Genomic DNA, 16,538 nt, shown 5'->3' with positions numbered 1-16,538 from the left:
GCGCATGCGTGCTACATCTCCATCTAAAATATATAGATACTTCCAGAATTTTAGGCGCAGTTTATATTACGATTTTATGTGCTAATGACAAAGAATAAAATTCAGTTTTTGAATTATATAGATATTTTTGTTGATACAGTATATAGTGAGATTGTCGTTATATGTCCAATTTTAGGAAATCGGATGGTTTACTGAAAGGAATTTAAATTATAAGTGTACAAACCCGTATTGACAAAATACTAATACGCTATTGATATTGGTATTGTAAGTATAATATTTCCTCTCTAGTATGACGTAATAAATTAAGATATTAAAAGATTTCTATAGCATGATGATCAAAATTATGGCATTTTAGTAATAAACTAGTCGATTAGTGGATTGAATTAACATGTTAATGCGTTTAAGCTCGTTCATTATTCAATAATAGTGAGCTATCCATAAAAACAGCCCAAAAGTATTTAATTTATTACGTGTAAAGTTTTATAATTCAATTGTTTATATTCACTCGTGTAGAAAGGTATTGAAGTATAGTTAAGGAAATAAATATAATAATAGAAGAGTTTTCATGAACTTACAAATTTTATAGAGTAAAAGATGTACCTATGTATATAGTAAATTTGTAACAACACTTCTTCTTTAATATACTAAATGTTATCTATAAGTTATATCTATAGTCAACTCATACAAAATGAAAAGGAGCTAAAATTCCTCATCGATTTTTTTTAATTTATCATAATTGCATAAATTACTTTTTTATTGTAATTCATAAATTAGTATTTTATAAAAAATATTACATAATAAATAAATTATACATACGCTTATAAATGTATACACAATATAAATTTTTGTTTCAAGAAAAGTCATTAATTTATTTGAGAAATATGTAATCTGTTTTTAATATCTATTTACAATAAGGAATTTTTAAAATATCTTTTCAAATTAATTTTGATCAATGCACTAGATTTTTATAGACAGGGTCATATAAATTAGTGTATACATATATAGAAATCTTTCTAAATTCGAAGAATGTAAGATATATTTTTAAGTTATTAACTTTTAATACAAAAGTAAAATTGACTTCTGTATTATATATTGGTTATATATTAAAAGAATTGAATATATCTTGTCTATCATAATTTTCAATTATTCTAGTAATCCTTTTATTGACCTTATATTCTATTCATATTACAGAAAAAGATATTAAAAGAGCATATTTTTTTCTATCCAATGAAGTAACAATTTAAATAAATTTATAACATCATACAAAAAGGAATAATACAACTAAATCAGAAGTAATAGATCTGTAAGTACTCTTGTGATAAGATAAATAGATTTTGTTAAATTGCTTATCATTATGTGTAAGGAAAGTAATGGAAAAATTATTGATACCACCAGATAGATAGAACTGCTTCTTCTTGAATGGACTTCGATATCAACTCAGATTTCTACGAGAAGATTTCAAAAGAATATTCTTTCCAACAATTTCAAAAATTATGAGTACCAATAAAGATCACGCAAAATTAAAGGAAGTAAGTGCTTGTTTTACTGAGAAAACATTACAAGATATATTATATACCGTGCATAATGGAAAAGAAGTGAATGTATTGAGTTGGGAATTCGGTGGATCAAGTACCATTGGGGACAATTATTTATCAACAATTTATAAGATTAAAGTCACTGGTACGGTAGATGGAAAAAAAGTGCAAGTTGGTTTGGTGGTTAAAGCTCTACCAAAGAATAAAGGCAGAAGAAAGACATACAGAAGTACAGAATTTTTTAGCAATGAGATTCTATTTTATACAAAGGTAAAAAGATGATTAGTTCATTCATTCATAAAATTCATTCATTTAAGATATTTTTTAGATAATTCCAAAATTCGAGATGTTTGTAAAAGAAAAAAATCAACCTCAAGCATTATGCATTCCACGTCATTTTGCTTCTGTTATGGATGGTGAAAATGATTTTATAGCATTGGAGGATGTCACTTTTTTGGGTTATGAAGTAATAGGTAGACAAAATTCTCTAGATGAAGAGCAATTCAAGATGATTTTAAAAAGTATAGCAAGATTTCATGCAGTTTCTCTTGCATTCAAAGATCAAAATCCACATGAATTTAGGGAAATTGTAGAGTATTTGCATGAAACATACTATAGTAATGAACATTGGAATTGGTACAAGAGATTCCATGTAAGGTTATTAATCTTATAATTTCCCATGTTTAACTTTGCAGGATATTATGATGTTAATTAATTATTTTCAGGAGAAGATATTAGACATTACTAAAAATGCCTTAGCTATAGAATATCCTGATAGTGAAGCGGAAAAAAGATTGAAGTCTTATAAAGTTCAGGATTTATATCAAAAAGCAACTGAATTATGCAATCGTAAATATCATTCAACATCTGTTGTCAGTCAAGGTGATTCATGGATCCCAAATTATATGATCCGGAAAATAACTGAACATGAAGCTTTAATACTTGATTTCCAACTGGCAAGATGTGCCAGCCCAGTCTTAGATCTCTCAACTACTTTTTATTCTTGCACTGATAAAGCACTTTGGGATGAAAAATTTGACATATTATTACAATTTTATTACAACGAACTATTCAATACCATCGCTTTACTTGGATCTGATCCTCGAAACATATATTCATGGGACATGTTTATGAATGAGGTAAATTGTGTTCATATTTCTCAGTAAATGTGACAGTTTTCAGTAATAACACATAAATCAATTAATTATAGGTAAAAGAACAATTTGTATTTGGTATGATATTTGCAATGGAAATAATTCAAATGGCTTTACTGGATGAGTCTGAGGCATTTGACTTAGATCTTATAAAAGATGACAATGGAATAGATATAGCTGATATATGGACATTATCATACATTAAAACAAAAGAGGGCAGGCTTAAACTAGCAAATATTATTGTACATGCTGTTGAAAAAGGATTTTTCTAAATCATACAAACAAGTATATTTTATACATAACATTTATTAAATGTGTAGCATTAAATAAAATATAGACAATCTGTATTTGTATAATTTCAATTATAACAACACAGTTTAAGTAAAATATAGTTTGTATAAGAGTAGATATAGATATTCATTATTCATTCTTTTATGAATAATGAGTGTTTTAAAATTCTTTTCTTATCATTTATTTAGGTTAAGAAATTAAGAAAGTTTTATAAGGTCGTTTCATTTTCATTTATAAAAGAACATCTATTGCCAGAAAATATAATTCACAACTATGAGTATATCTATGAATGAATATTTCATGTTACAATTTCACAAAAGCAGGCAATTTTATATGAAAGAATACTAGAAATTCGTGATGTATATTTTGATTGTTAAATAGCATCACATTTAGGAAAAGTATTTTTACATAAACTGTAAATTTGTGTGACAAAATAATCAGCGTACCTCCTGCCGATTATTCTTATAAATTTTGATGCTGAACATTATTTGTTAAAACATTACTGGCATCAAAAACAGTAGTATCCTCATCATCTTCCTCATCTAACGGCAAAGGTCGCATCTCAACATCTTGTCTATGTGCAAGAATACCATATTTTCTGACCATTTGGGCACGTGTTTTATTTAACCTATGAAATAACATACGAAGAAAATATTTAATAAAAAATTAAGTCATCAACTTAGGCTGAAAACAGTAACTACTGATTCCAAAGCATCTAAAATTTAATGATCAAAGGAGAAATTCAATCTCATAATAAATGCTATATACCTAAAGCTACGGAACACGATATAGGCCAAGACAAGAACACTTAGCCCCACAAACACAAAGAAACCACGCTTCAGAGCTCCAGCATTTAAAGAAGTTGCATGTCCTTCACCCACATGCTGTTGAAAATTCACATTATTAATGATTTAGTAGTAGAACTTTTGTAATTATTTTTTAAAATGTCTAGGTACATGAAATCAAACCCATTTTGGTTAGATATACTGCAAAATTCAAAAGACAGTGATAGAAACTAAAAGAAACATCACTCCAAGGAAATGTTTATATTTTTGTTGTTCGATAAACTTCAAGCACTAACCTCTTTCCTTGTTTCTGTAATATGTGCAGTTTTATTACCATCTGACTGTTTTGAGGTTATATTATTCACAGTTTTGTTAACCTCGAGAATCGGTGTGCTACCAGGTAAGACTGCATTTTGTTGATGTTTTTCTTCATTTACGGAAGTCTGTGCGTTATTTTTTTTCGGAATTACAAAATCTTTATCTAGCGACGTTGATTCAGGTACAGCCCTGTTTATCCTAAAACTTCCATCACATACTGCGCTCCGTTCTAATAGAAAGATCAACAGAAATATAAAAACTTTTATCATCTGGATCTTTGAGCGTGTCATTGTTCCGTGTCATTTGTAAAAACAAAATTCTAAGAAGAAAAACAGCGCAGCACTATACGTTGACGTTTAATCACGGGTTCCATGTTGACCCGGCTTATAGTACTAACGTTTCAACTCTCGTTTTAACTTCAATCGCTGTTTCGCGGTACACTCGTATATATGCCGGTGATTATGAAAGTGGCCTAAGTCATATATTTTTTTCGATACATTTCGAGATACATATTTAAAGTTTTGCGCTTGACGCATGAATTGAATTTTGTTTAACGACACAACGATCGACTCAATTCAACGGTACTTCGCAAAGATGGTTTCAAATTATTGTTACGCAAATAAACGCATCGCAAAATAAGTGATAAACTCATTTTTTTTTAGATTCTTGTCTTAGGTCACTTTCATAATCATCGGCACATATGCCAAACATACATACATATATTACTATAGACAGTATTCCAGCGAGATGATTTAAATATAGATTACAGAGCATCACGACACGTATTTATATGGACATATACAGAGGTTCACGAAAGTATTCGAACACTTATAGAATTTTTTTCTGAATATTTTTTGAAATTTCGTCAGCACTGTAATGAAACACAACTATTATTATTATTATAGTAATAAAATTTGAAACCGATTCGAACATGTATGTATAAATTACAAAAAATTTATTGAAAATATACACTTAATAAACAATTGTAGTATATAGCATGAATAATAATCTTAAATGTACAGTTAGTACAGAAATGGTCTCACTAAATATTGTGGCTTATTGATATAATAAATAATTGACTATTCAAATATTTTAATAATATTTGCGAAATGTATGCTTCAAATAAATGTCTTGTAATTTCTATATTACATTTTTAGATCTACTTCATATTTTACCAACACAATCACGATATTCGTGTCACGTTACAGTACTTATGAAATTCCAAAATATTTTGTATAATATATGCATGAAAATTTCTTAGAAGTATCCGAATACTTTTGTGAATTATTGTATGTTTATTTAAGTTTATTTTCCGTTCTATGCGAAAGAAGTTTCTTAATATTTTCAATATTCACTCGAAATCGAATTATTCGAATCGACATAAAAAAAGACCAGAAGAAATAGATTTATTATACTAGAAAGAAAATTTCCTCCCTGATTATACCTGTTTATATAAAATACACTTTTAGTACAAGTAAAGATATGTTAAAGTCTACTAACTAATATTGTAAGTTCTACTTCTGTTACCAAAATTATTTTTCTAAAATAATAATTTTCTAAAATTATAATTTTTAAATTGCATTATATTCTATACAGTTATATTTATTTATAATATTATTATTTTGTTTGTAATGCTACAGTTTACGTTCTTAATATGATATAGTATCGTTAATGTAATCGATAAGAACTGTCATCAAATATCAAAACGGTAATATAAGGCAGCGTGCAATTTTAACGTTAGTTATCTCTATCTAACTTATACAAATTACATATTTTTCATTTCATTGATAACTGGTAGTTAATCTAAAATTTGTATAATTTTTCTTTAAAAATGTATATGAAAACGTAAGTTTTATTCACATAAACTGTACAAAAAAATCATTACAAAATAATTTGTACTTTTCATTCGAATCCCCAAAAATGTAAATCTATAAAATTTAATTTTCAATTATTTATATAGAACTTCTCTGAAAACTTAAAAATTATTTATGTGGACCACTCTGGTCTAGTAAAAGATGTTAAATAAAAAGTTATCTGTAACATGGAACCAGGCTTTATGTACAATGTCAAATGACTGTGTGTCAAACACAAACATTACATATCACGAAAAGAGTACACAGTTGACATGCGTAGTCGTTGGCCAATCAGAAGAAAGAATTTGACGCGTACCATGCGTACAAGCATACGTACGCGAACGGCAGTTGGAGTGGTTGGAAGTTAACGAGTAGAGCGCAATACACGTCAGGGCTCTTATTTTGATTCGTGGTGGGGGCTCACCTCGAAGAAACGGGTGGCTGAGTCCGAAGGATTTGCCAGGAAAAGAAGTGAAGGATTATAGGTTTGATAATAATAAGATTAAACATGATACATGCTGAAAATGGGGATGTTATATATTTGGAACAGTTAAAAAATCCAATGGAGAGCGACGCGACAGAGAAGGCAGTGTCAAAAAAGTGCGAGGAGCAGCTGTCTTCGATAAATGCAAACAGCTGTTCGTCCTACAATGATGCAAATCGTTCGATAGAAATGGCGCAAGAGGACAATAATCTGTGCTGGAATAACCTTCCCAGCATCATTCTACAGGAAATATTCTCATATTTACCATACAACTGCCGGTTACGAGCCTCCCAGGTAATCTTCAATTTTTTTCCCCCTCAAGGCCGTTTAAATTCTGACCAACACAGTGGGTAATTAAACCACTCTCTGTGTTGAGGTTTATTTTCTCTCTCTTTCTTTCTCTCCCCCCTCTCTCACTCTGTTCTGTTTATTATATACTCTGAATATTAATTTTAAGCATTCATTTTATTTGATAGTTCTATTGTTTTATACAGCCAAATAAAGAAAAAAGACAAGTGAGAAACTATTTAAAAACTTACAAAAAATTAGTTATCAAACAGTAGTTGAATATTAATTTCATATGTTTCCATTCTTAGCCTTTGAAATCATTCTTTAAAGGTTTTTATGTTTTAATATAAGACCTGAATTGTTTTGAACTGTGGTACTCTTAAAATATATGTGCTACATATTTATCATTTGTTTATCATATCATATATCATATCATATGTGTTTGGATATCACAGATTTTATAGATTTGTTTAATAGAAATGATTTATTCAAATTAATTTGAATAGGTGTGCAAAAATTGGAGATGCGCTCTATTTCATCCTCATTTTTGGAAAAAGATCACATTTGTCTTGAAAGATGAAGACAGTGTATCATGGACTAAGTATGTAAAGTTTTCTATACATGTGTAAAATTTTTAAACATTTAAGATTCTACTTCTTACTTTATTTTTTTTTAGATGCCTGGCAAGCAATTTCGAACTTAGTGTGCAAGAAGTTACAATCATCTGTGATATATCAAATTATTGTGCAAAAGAAACGTTAGCCCTCTTGAAAAAGCTAAGATATAATAGGCAACTTCGTAAATTGTTTTTGGAACCTGTCAATAGTACATTCGAATATGAAGATGGTACAAAATGCACTAAAGCATTGGTTTCTTCTCTTATAAGCATTATAAAGAAATCCAATCGTTTAGAAGCTCTTAGTCTGGGATGCATAGAAGATTTAATAGGAAGTGCCAGACAAATTGTGATACATTTGCGTAACTACCAGGCAAAGCACTTGACAACTCTTGCTTTGGCATCTGTTAAGGATGATCCTGATGATTTTAACGTTTTCAATGCTGGTTATGGACATCTGTTTGATTCATTTGCTAGATTGTCTATTTTAACATTGGATTATGAGTTCCTAACCAATTCTTTGCTAAAGGCATTGGACAGTGGTACGATGGAAAGGCTTGTAATTCATGTGCATGGTTGGCATTATCAGTTTTCGGAAACAACTGATGGTAGTTGGCAAAGTTTTGTTCAAAAGAAGTAAGTATTAGTATAGTTAATTTATCATTATTTTAATGCAATGAAAAATTACTTATTACGTTGCTTCAATTTCAGTCCGAAATGCGAGCTGCGACTAAATCTTCTACATTCTTATGTTGGTATTGAAAAATTAGATACAAATATACTTCGTCCTTCCATGCCACTTACACATTTAAAAGTACTATTTTGTGAGAAGTTTAATATTAGAGTATTGCATCGATTATCCAGGTGGTATTCGCTTACTTTAAAATCTTTAATATGGATCGATTCAGTACAACCTTCAGCAAAAAACATACCAGCAACATATGACCCAAATGATCCTCATAGGTAAGATGCATTATTTTATGTTATAATTTTACTCTTTAACTTTTTTATTAATGTATAAATTTAATACTCTGCTGCAGCCCTGATCCACTAGTATTAGTTGCATGGAAGTGTACCAAACTTGTGGAAATTGTATTCATAGGCCACAGATATCATCAAGAAAATTTGTTGGCTATTGCACGCCTACGCGGAAATACGCTTAAGTCGTTAGTATTTGCACAGAGATTCATTGCAACTGATGTTGAATCTTGGCATAAGTCTGAAACTATTACACATGTAAGTCTGTATCTTCAATATTGATATTTCTAAATATAGATTTTGATTTAACAAAACTATTACTAAATTATTTTACAAATTATTTTTCTTAACTGGTTTTTAATTATATAGGAAATAAAAGAAATAATGGGGAACCAGTGGAAACCATTGAGCGATGAAGATTTACCTGCAGTTGTTAAAAATCCTTTCGAAGGTGATAGCAGGGAAGTTATCATGCCTTTGGTCCTCCAAGACCAAAAGTAAATTTTTATTTGCACCAAGGAAATATTACTCCCCGATACCATACATTACTAATCGACATCATCAACAATTTCTGGGCGGGCTACACTCTCAGAAGTAAAGTTATAAAGTTATATCCTTTATTTTTCTATAAGAATTGTTTTTACGAGAACTATGGATGTAACATCAAACGGTGGACATGTGTAAATTTGTAGTTTAAAATCAGTAGTTGATGGATATGTTGCCTATCAGGTAAGGATCACACAGTTCCAGTGTGTAAACAGCGAGGGTAAAAACGCACACAAGTTCTCCTTTATAATGATTTTATTAGTTCTTATGAGGATATGATAAGCTATAGTTAAAATATGTCTTTCTTGAGTCCGCGATGAGGTACCTAAATTAAGTACGTATCACCCCCTATTTTTGTTTATCGAAACGAATATCAAAGTATTTCGTTGGTTTTTCCTACGAAAAATCATTTGTGGTGCAATAACGTTTTATTGCTAACAGTGGTGATCCCAAAACGATCAAAATAAGAGAGATAATAACAATTAGTGATCGTTCCTCTCATCGATGAATATTAGTGAGAAAAAAAGCATATGTAATATACGAGTGTAATAATATCCTTGATAGATATTAAGAATGAAAGCATTACAAGACGATCAAGGTCTCACCTAAACGGACCTTCGATGTGACGTATACCTGTTGATATCACGGGAAAATAATTTCGAATGTGTGTGAAAGGGAATACTACCAATTAAAATCAACGCGAAACAAGAAGAACAAGACTAGATGAGAGAAAGAACCGATCTCACGATGTTCCACTGGAAAGCGTAACGAAATTCCAAATGTATGTAAGTAGAAATATGTTAACAAATATTTTTCCAATTCTATGGGAAATTTAGATCGAAGCGAGCGCCAAGAGCATGCAGTGTAAGAAAAAGTAACTAAACGAAAAAAAAATAAAATATGTTGGACTTCGTAAAAAGAGAGTTTGCGATTGAGTTGCGATAAAACAAAAGATGCACTCAGAAGTATAAGAAGTCGAACAGCGATCCGAGGTTATTTTTAATACCAAAACCAATCGGACGCTCTTGTACAAATATTAAATGAATGTGTGCCGAGAAGAGTGCGGTTGATTTGGTGGTACAGACAGTTAGACACACAGCAAACACACAACTTTTGCGTGTCGCTTTAGTAAAAAAAAAGAAAGAAAGAGAATATCGATGATATTAATGAAGAACTGTGCGACCTCCAAGTACCGTCTTTTCACCGTGCTCTTAGCGACCGCTGAAAACGAACACAATTATAGGTTTATCTATAAAAAACAAATCAGAGGAATTAGCTGCTAATTGTGTATGTGTATATGTATGTATATCTGTATTATCTATCGAACTTTAAACGTTAATATTCAGATGCCACATGCATCTATTTCTGTCGTGCGATTAATAATGACGATTTCGAAGATTTAAAAGAAACATGAAAATGAAAGAAAACGATTTACAAACACAAAGAACAATACCAAAACAGCACTCTTATACAGTTTATTATTCTGAAAGGTTATTTACTTTTTTCGAGTCCTTGTATAATTATTATATCGTCGTGTACTTGTAGTCACGTGTACTATTGCTTTTTATATGTGGTTCTGTACATATACATCCATGCGTTTAAAATATTGGACACGCGCAGAAATCGCGGAGTTGCGCCCGAATTTAATGCAAGGAAAAAAAAGGAAAGAAAGAAAGGAGAGTGAGATAAAGGGAAAAGCAATATATAGCGGATTATCTGAGAGAAAGAAAAAAGGACAAAAATGAATCGATTGAGAGCTAGGCACAAATAATGAAAAAAACTATTACTTTAAACAATTTAAAACTGTTATACAAAATGAATGGGCCTTAACCCTCGAACTCGCGAACGGCGGTAGCTAGATAAATTCTGATCCATGCAATTCAGTTTCATTATTATTATTGTTATTGTTGTTGTTCTTGTTCTTGTTATTGTTATTATTATTATTATTTTCTATACAAACAAAACAGTTAGACCTTACCATTTGTGTTTTCAAATTAAAAGAAAACTCAAGAAATGATCGACTATAATAATAAAGATAATAATTATGATAGAATTATAGTAAATTATAACTAAAGAAAATAGATTATAAAAGTATCTTATAGCACGCCATCTCACAACGAAGCAAATGGAGTTAACGTAAAGTCAAGTTAACGAGTATATGTATGTTTGTTTACTCTTTTCACCATTTTGTTTTGTCATTATAAAGTAAATATTTGATGCTCGAGTCAGAAATGATCCAGCAACCGCCAAGCGAGGGTTAACATGTATCGCATGTACCTGAGTCGCGGTAAGGATAAATCTGCCGAAAAAAATTTGATACGCGACAGCCACCACTGAAGAATACTAATCATAGTCACCTTAATGGACATTTTTCGGCGATTTGCTGCAACACCTGCTTGTTTCTCGCCAAAAAATGACTGACAAGTTAAGGTATAACTCATGCCCTTTCATTTCGTATTCCGTGTGCGTGTATTTTTTGAGATCAGCAAATTTTTACAAAACGGTGAATCGACGGTTATTCATTATTTATATATAGAAAAAACATTCTCGCGAACTCATTATTGTTCGCCGACCATTGACGTTGTGCGGACGGGCCAGATGTTATTTACGAAGTCTTTTTTCTCTTTTCTTTTTTTATTCCTCGTATATATTTTTGTCGTTTTTATTACTATTACTATTATTATTATTATTAATATTATTTTCTTTTTGTTTTTTAATCAAACGAAGTCCCGCATAAACAGTATACTCGCGGGCGCGATGCCCGACGTGTGAGTCGAGAGAGAGAGAGAGAGAGAGAGAGCGAGAGAGAGAGAGAGAGAGAGAACAGTGTGAAAGAACATATGACGTTGCGAAAATAATGATAACGTATGAAAGGGAATGAAATTTAAATGAGAGAAGATGAGATATGCGTTCGGATGTAAGAACGAAAGTTATCCAAATGAGTAAAAATAGCAAGCAAACAAACAAATGTCAGGTGACACGTAGTACCATCTCTGCGAATCCTGTGTACAAAGTCATATAGAAGAAGAAGACAATTCGGTATTCGTGCGGTCGCTTAACCAAATGGACACAACCCAACTATACGCATATATATCGATATAAACGCGAATGACAAACCAAGCATAAGACTGAACCTACTGGGAAAGGTATAACCACAGTTAGGCGGTCCGCACGTCTAGCCAACGTCCGACCTCATATTCATAAAACAAGGACGATCCCGACTAAACGGAAAGCATCGTTCGCGAATCGCGTCGGAACGAATTTGTTCACATCGATTTTACCTATTGTCGATAACGCTTGTCTCGATGATTGTTGCTCGTCTTTCCTTTCTTAGGTCTCTTAGCTTTCCGTCTTAGCTCGTGGCCCTCGTCGATTCGCCCCCTGATTGACCCACGCGGACATCAATTTATGAATATGCGAGTCGTTAAAAAAAATAATTAAAATGTAAAAAAAAAAAAGAAACAAAGGGGTGGTGCATCAGCTAGTGTTTAGATCGGATAAGCGTCTCATTGAAGAGAAAGAGAGAGGAAGAAATAACGAAAGCTCACTCGAGGATGGTTCTCGTAGCCGATAAATACTAACCTATAAGACAGCCTGCCAAGAATCAAAATACTGTAAAATATCAAACGAACGCTAGCCAGTACAGAATGCTAAGATCTATTTTTTAAGAAGCGAATGTATATTTTTGTACTAAGGCAGGCCTTAGTGTGAATCGTGTATTCTTGCGCGTAATGGCAAGACGAGAGCTGTGATCATAATATCATTTCGGCTTAGCGAGAGAACATATAAAGACAAAAAAATTGAAGGGGAAAATAAAAGAGGAATACGAGAAGAAAATAATAGAAGTAACGCGGCGATTACGCGTTCACGGAAAAGCATAAAGAGAGAGATAACGAGGCGAATGTTCTCCTGCTAGCGTTATTACCGAGTGGGCTATAGATACAAAAGGGGTGGCGATAAATCGAGAACAAAACATCTGTGATAAAACATAAAATCTTAGAAAGGGTGCTCGAGAGAAAGAAAGAGAGAGAGAGAGAGAGAGAGAGAGAAAAGGTGGCGAAAGAGAGGAAGTAAGAAAAAACAAGCGCGCGTTAAATGATATAATAAGAAAACCTAAAGTAGGAAAAAAACGTTAAAACAAGAAGCAACACAATAGGGAGGAATAATATAGGTAAAAGACGGAACCCTACGTGTATTAGGGAAATGATACGCAAGACATGCAATTCCTACAAAAGAAAAACAAAATGTGTATAGAAGTGCTTTTAGAAGATCTATTGTGCGAAAATAATAATATTCGTCGTGCGTATGACTAATCGACAGATGGAGACTGTCTTTCGACGAGATAGCCCGGTCTAACTATTGTAGTGGTTACCGTCTTGTCGTATCCTTGTTTAAGGAGCGAGCGCATTCGATCGTCATGTGGGCTTCGATGAACGCTCGCGTTATTATCTAAACGAGAAACATTCGACCGATGGGGATAACTAACGAAGGGTTCTTGATGTTTGCGATTCTTCGAGTAATAAGGAAAGCCATACCATACTAAACTATATAGAACGTTACTTAAGCGAACCAGACATTCCACGCTACTGTCGGTTATATAGTATCGCAACGCTGTAGTATATATACATATATATACATATGTATAGTTAATTTAGTACTATGATTAATTTCAAGCAAAGAATAGTCGTTGTTGCGTTGATTCTGTAAAAAGATCTAATGATCTATCCGCAATCGACGTACACATATATATGTGTATTTCCATCAATTGTATTCGAAGCTACGCAAAGATCATGGAACTATACTAAGAACTAAAAAAACCCGCCTTCATCATGCCCACATGATAACTCGGCATAAAGTCAGGACGTCGTACACCACGAGTAGTATTATAAGTTCCTAAAGAAAAGAAAAAAAAATATTTTACACTGCTTAAGTACGATAGAACGAAGCCGGCATTACGAATAACTCATCTCACACGAACAAGGTGTTCAAGGCATTCGGTTCGATGTATGTAGTTTGTTAGATGATTCGTTCTGTTTTATGGGATTGTAAAACGCTTTTCAAACACAGCACCAGTAACGTTTTTCTTTTCTTGTCTTTTTTTACATATACATATATATATCTATCTCTCTATCTATCTATATAATATATATACATACACAGATATTTATATAATATATATATAGTTATATAGATACATAGATATGTATTATATATAATTTACAAGTACGTGTATAATCCATTCCAATCGAACGAGGCGGGCGTTATGGAACGTAACGGTAAAAATGTAAAAATTGGAAAGGATGGTTCTGCATTGAATGAAGAAACTAAACAGGATAAAACTTTCGCGAAAGGCAAGGAAATATTATAGTATGTGTGTAAATGGTATCGTTCAAACGTCGTGTGTGTGTGTGTATATATATATATATATATTATATATTATATATATTATATATTATATATTATATATATTATATATTATATATTATATATTATATGTATATACATATTATATATATACATATATATATATATAATACATATATATATATATATATATATATATATATAATACATATATAATATATATATATATACACACATATATATAGTGTATATACATATATATATACACACACACATTTATATATAGATAAACAATGAACGACACATGTAGATCGATAAACTCGATAGATAACATGAAAAACGCGGGTTAATAATTTTACGTAACGTTACTATATATATATATTCTCGGTTATTTTATTACCGCCGTCTATTTCACTATAAAAGTTGAATCGTCTTGAGGTTTGTTCGAGAATCCGCACTGTGCAACAACCGACATAGACGACAAGGAGAGAGAAACGATATTCCGTAACTCCTCACTCGATACGTAACAAGTGCTTAGAAGGATATTTACCAAAACGCAGCGTTATATTTGTATATAAGTTAATAAGGGCTGAAGTAACAAAACGCGAGCAAGCTATTTTTTATCGTTGGATCGCGAGATAAGGCGGAACGAACTCCGCCGATAAAGTATCTTCCATGAGAATAAAAGAAGAGAGAAACATTTGCGAAGTAAAAAAATGAAGAAATTAAAAAGAAAACAAACATGACCGGGCCCAAAATAAACGTCGCCGTGTTATATTTGTTCGTGAATTAATTGAAGTCCTAGCTCTATAGACGCATGCATATATACCAAAAAGAAAAGAAAAAATTTGTACGAAAGAAGGAAAGAGGAGAAGAAAAACACATACGATGTGATTAAGGATTTTTAATCACGGTCATCGTGTTTGCTAAATTGGGATTTCTAAACTGAATAACGTTAAGCTCTGTCTGCACTGAGGCAAGAAAGAGGAACTGTTTTTCGCCCTTTGTTACTGCATGTTCCAAAATATTTTCAACGAACAGCAACATTACAAAAATATTTTGTTCACGCTGAAGCAATATTTGACAACAAGCAGCGACTTTCTCAAAAGACAGGAACAGCAATGCAAAGTTCACTGTTGTCGCTTCAGTGGAGATAGGGCTTTAAATGACGCGTCTCACGCCGAACAACGATCACCCTGATGCCGGATCGTTCAAATTTGATTTAGTTTTTACGTTTTACGATATGTCGGATCATTCTCCCCGTCGATAATAGTCGAGAAAGTACGAAACTCAAAACCGTTGTAGCATTTTCTCAGTTACAATTAACAATAATACCCCATGCACTAAAATACTTACAAGAATGCACATAAAAGATCGTTCGCCGGTGGGATAACGTTATCTTGACACGTTTGACACGTTATTAACCGCGTAACGCTCGAAAAATTTTTCAGCGGAGTATAGAATTATCGCTTCGCGTCATATGAACGTATTTCCCTGGCTCTCGATGCCATAGCGCCTCCGGAATTCATCGTTCGCTGATGTTTTATTCCGAGAAAAAAAAAGAAACGCTCGAGATCGTTTCGTATTGATGATCCAAATATACTTTTCAACGTAAAACAGTGCTCAATCGGTTTCGTTCTCATCGAAGCGAGCTTGCATCGGTGTCGCGTCAGCGTTCCATATTTAACGAGACAAAATAATGTATAGTTTAGTAGTGCGTTACGAGATAGCGTTTAGTTTAATCTCTCTGTTGAGATATAGATCGATTCTCTCGTGCAATATCGCGTCGATATAAAAATTTGCATTTTCTATTATATTCAGGGATTTGATCTATTTTTCGTCCAGTTAATACTTAACCTGTTAAGGACCAAAGTTGGGTTAACGTAATGTCTTATATTTGTAACTTCTATTTAGACAACTTACATTATTAAATTTCATCCAATGCACATTACAACTATAAAAAGAAGTTTCACTTAGAGAAAAAGAAGATATTGTTTTCGTTGCCATTTTTTCTTCCATATATACACGTAAATCCTATAATTTTCTAAGATTTAAGGAAAGTAAAGTGTTTTATATTACTATATGATAAATTATTTTGTTCAAATTGTAGAAATTCTCTCGATGGGGAGAATAATTTACCTTATTTGTGCTTTATAATAATGTTGGTTTACGCAATTTCAACACATTATTTTTCTGCTTGGTTCTTAATCGGTTAATTTCATCACGTTCCGCGGGGGGGCATGTCCATAGGAATATCGCTTCTATTGCGTACTTCGGGTGTAAGTCTATCTAATTCTTCCTTATAAGGACGCGTTTAACGGCGTAT

General features: G+C 32.0%; 3 protein-coding genes and 1 long non-coding RNA gene across 4 annotated transcripts; 2 read left to right on the top strand and 2 right to left on the bottom strand.

The window, feature by feature from the left end:
- The first annotated feature begins 31 nt into the window (after positions 1-31).
- Positions 32-3,036, top strand: LOC117233786. Its single transcript, XM_033494359.1, has 6 exons — positions 32-264; positions 1,192-1,303; positions 1,396-1,805; positions 1,864-2,187; positions 2,261-2,674; positions 2,746-3,036. The coding sequence occupies exons 3-6, from the start codon at positions 1,494-1,496 to the stop codon at positions 2,959-2,961; spliced, it is 1,266 nt and encodes a 421-aa protein (XP_033350250.1). The 5' UTR covers positions 32-264; positions 1,192-1,303; positions 1,396-1,493; the 3' UTR covers positions 2,962-3,036.
- On the bottom strand, positions 2,976-4,713 carry LOC117233788. Its single transcript, XM_033494361.1, has 3 exons — positions 4,062-4,713; positions 3,749-3,864; positions 2,976-3,608 (listed from the first exon to the last, which is right to left on the bottom strand). Exons 1-3 carry the CDS (start codon positions 4,371-4,373, stop codon positions 3,443-3,445), a joined length of 594 nt encoding a protein of 197 aa, XP_033350252.1. The 5' UTR covers positions 4,374-4,713; the 3' UTR covers positions 2,976-3,442.
- A 1,549-nt stretch (positions 4,714-6,262) lies between these two features.
- On the top strand, positions 6,263-10,459 carry LOC117233785 (F-box only protein 33). The gene is made up of 6 exons (XM_033494358.1): positions 6,263-6,714; positions 7,215-7,309; positions 7,385-7,960; positions 8,036-8,287; positions 8,365-8,560; positions 8,672-10,459. Exons 1-6 carry the CDS (start codon positions 6,445-6,447, stop codon positions 8,801-8,803), a joined length of 1,521 nt encoding a protein of 506 aa, XP_033350249.1. The 5' UTR covers positions 6,263-6,444; the 3' UTR covers positions 8,804-10,459.
- A 3,327-nt stretch (positions 10,460-13,786) lies between these two features.
- LOC117233792 lies at positions 13,787-14,938 on the bottom strand. The gene is made up of 2 exons (XR_004493408.1): positions 14,467-14,938; positions 13,787-13,967 (listed from the first exon to the last, which is right to left on the bottom strand). It is a non-coding gene; the product is annotated as an uncharacterized LOC117233792 (long non-coding RNA).
- Between the last annotated feature and the right edge of the window lie 1,600 nt (positions 14,939-16,538).

This window comes from Bombus vosnesenskii, unplaced genomic scaffold, assembly GCF_011952255.1.
Source record: "Bombus vosnesenskii isolate JDL3184/JDL3185 unplaced genomic scaffold, Bvos_JDL3184-5_v1.1 scf7180000013299, whole genome shotgun sequence".
Lineage (NCBI taxonomy): Eukaryota > Metazoa > Arthropoda > Insecta > Hymenoptera > Apidae > Bombus > Bombus vosnesenskii.
Note: the sequence above shows the minus strand (reverse complement) of the source record. Positions and strands in the feature narration are given on the sequence as shown.

What these genes read in the sequence shown, in the direction of transcription:
- LOC117233788 (XM_033494361.1), bottom strand. Translation starts at nt 4,373, where the DNA reads ATGACACGCTCAAAGATCCAGATGATAAAAGTTTTTATATTTCTGTTG. An exon ending in TTACAGAAACAAGGAAAGAG is followed by an intron (nt 3,865 to 4,061) that starts GTTAGTGCTTGA and finishes AATTTTCAACAG; the next exon opens with CATGTGGGTGAAGGACATGC. An exon ending in ATCGTGTTCCGTAGCTTTAG is followed by an intron (nt 3,609 to 3,748) that starts GTATATAGCATT and finishes GTTATTTCATAG; the next exon opens with GTTAAATAAAACACGTGCCC.
- LOC117233785 (XM_033494358.1), top strand. Translation starts at nt 6,445, where the DNA reads ATGATACATGCTGAAAATGGGGATGTTATATATTTGGAACAGTTAAAA. An exon ending in CAAAGTTTTGTTCAAAAGAA is followed by an intron (nt 7,961 to 8,035) that starts GTAAGTATTAGT and finishes CTTCAATTTCAG; the next exon opens with TCCGAAATGCGAGCTGCGAC. An exon ending in GACCCAAATGATCCTCATAG is followed by an intron (nt 8,288 to 8,364) that starts GTAAGATGCATT and finishes ACTCTGCTGCAG; the next exon opens with CCCTGATCCACTAGTATTAG.
- LOC117233786 (XM_033494359.1), top strand. Translation starts at nt 1,494, where the DNA reads ATGAGTACCAATAAAGATCACGCAAAATTAAAGGAAGTAAGTGCTTGT. An exon ending in ATTGGTACAAGAGATTCCAT is followed by an intron (nt 2,188 to 2,260) that starts GTAAGGTTATTA and finishes AATTATTTTCAG; the next exon opens with GAGAAGATATTAGACATTAC. An exon ending in GGGACATGTTTATGAATGAG is followed by an intron (nt 2,675 to 2,745) that starts GTAAATTGTGTT and finishes AATTAATTATAG; the next exon opens with GTAAAAGAACAATTTGTATT.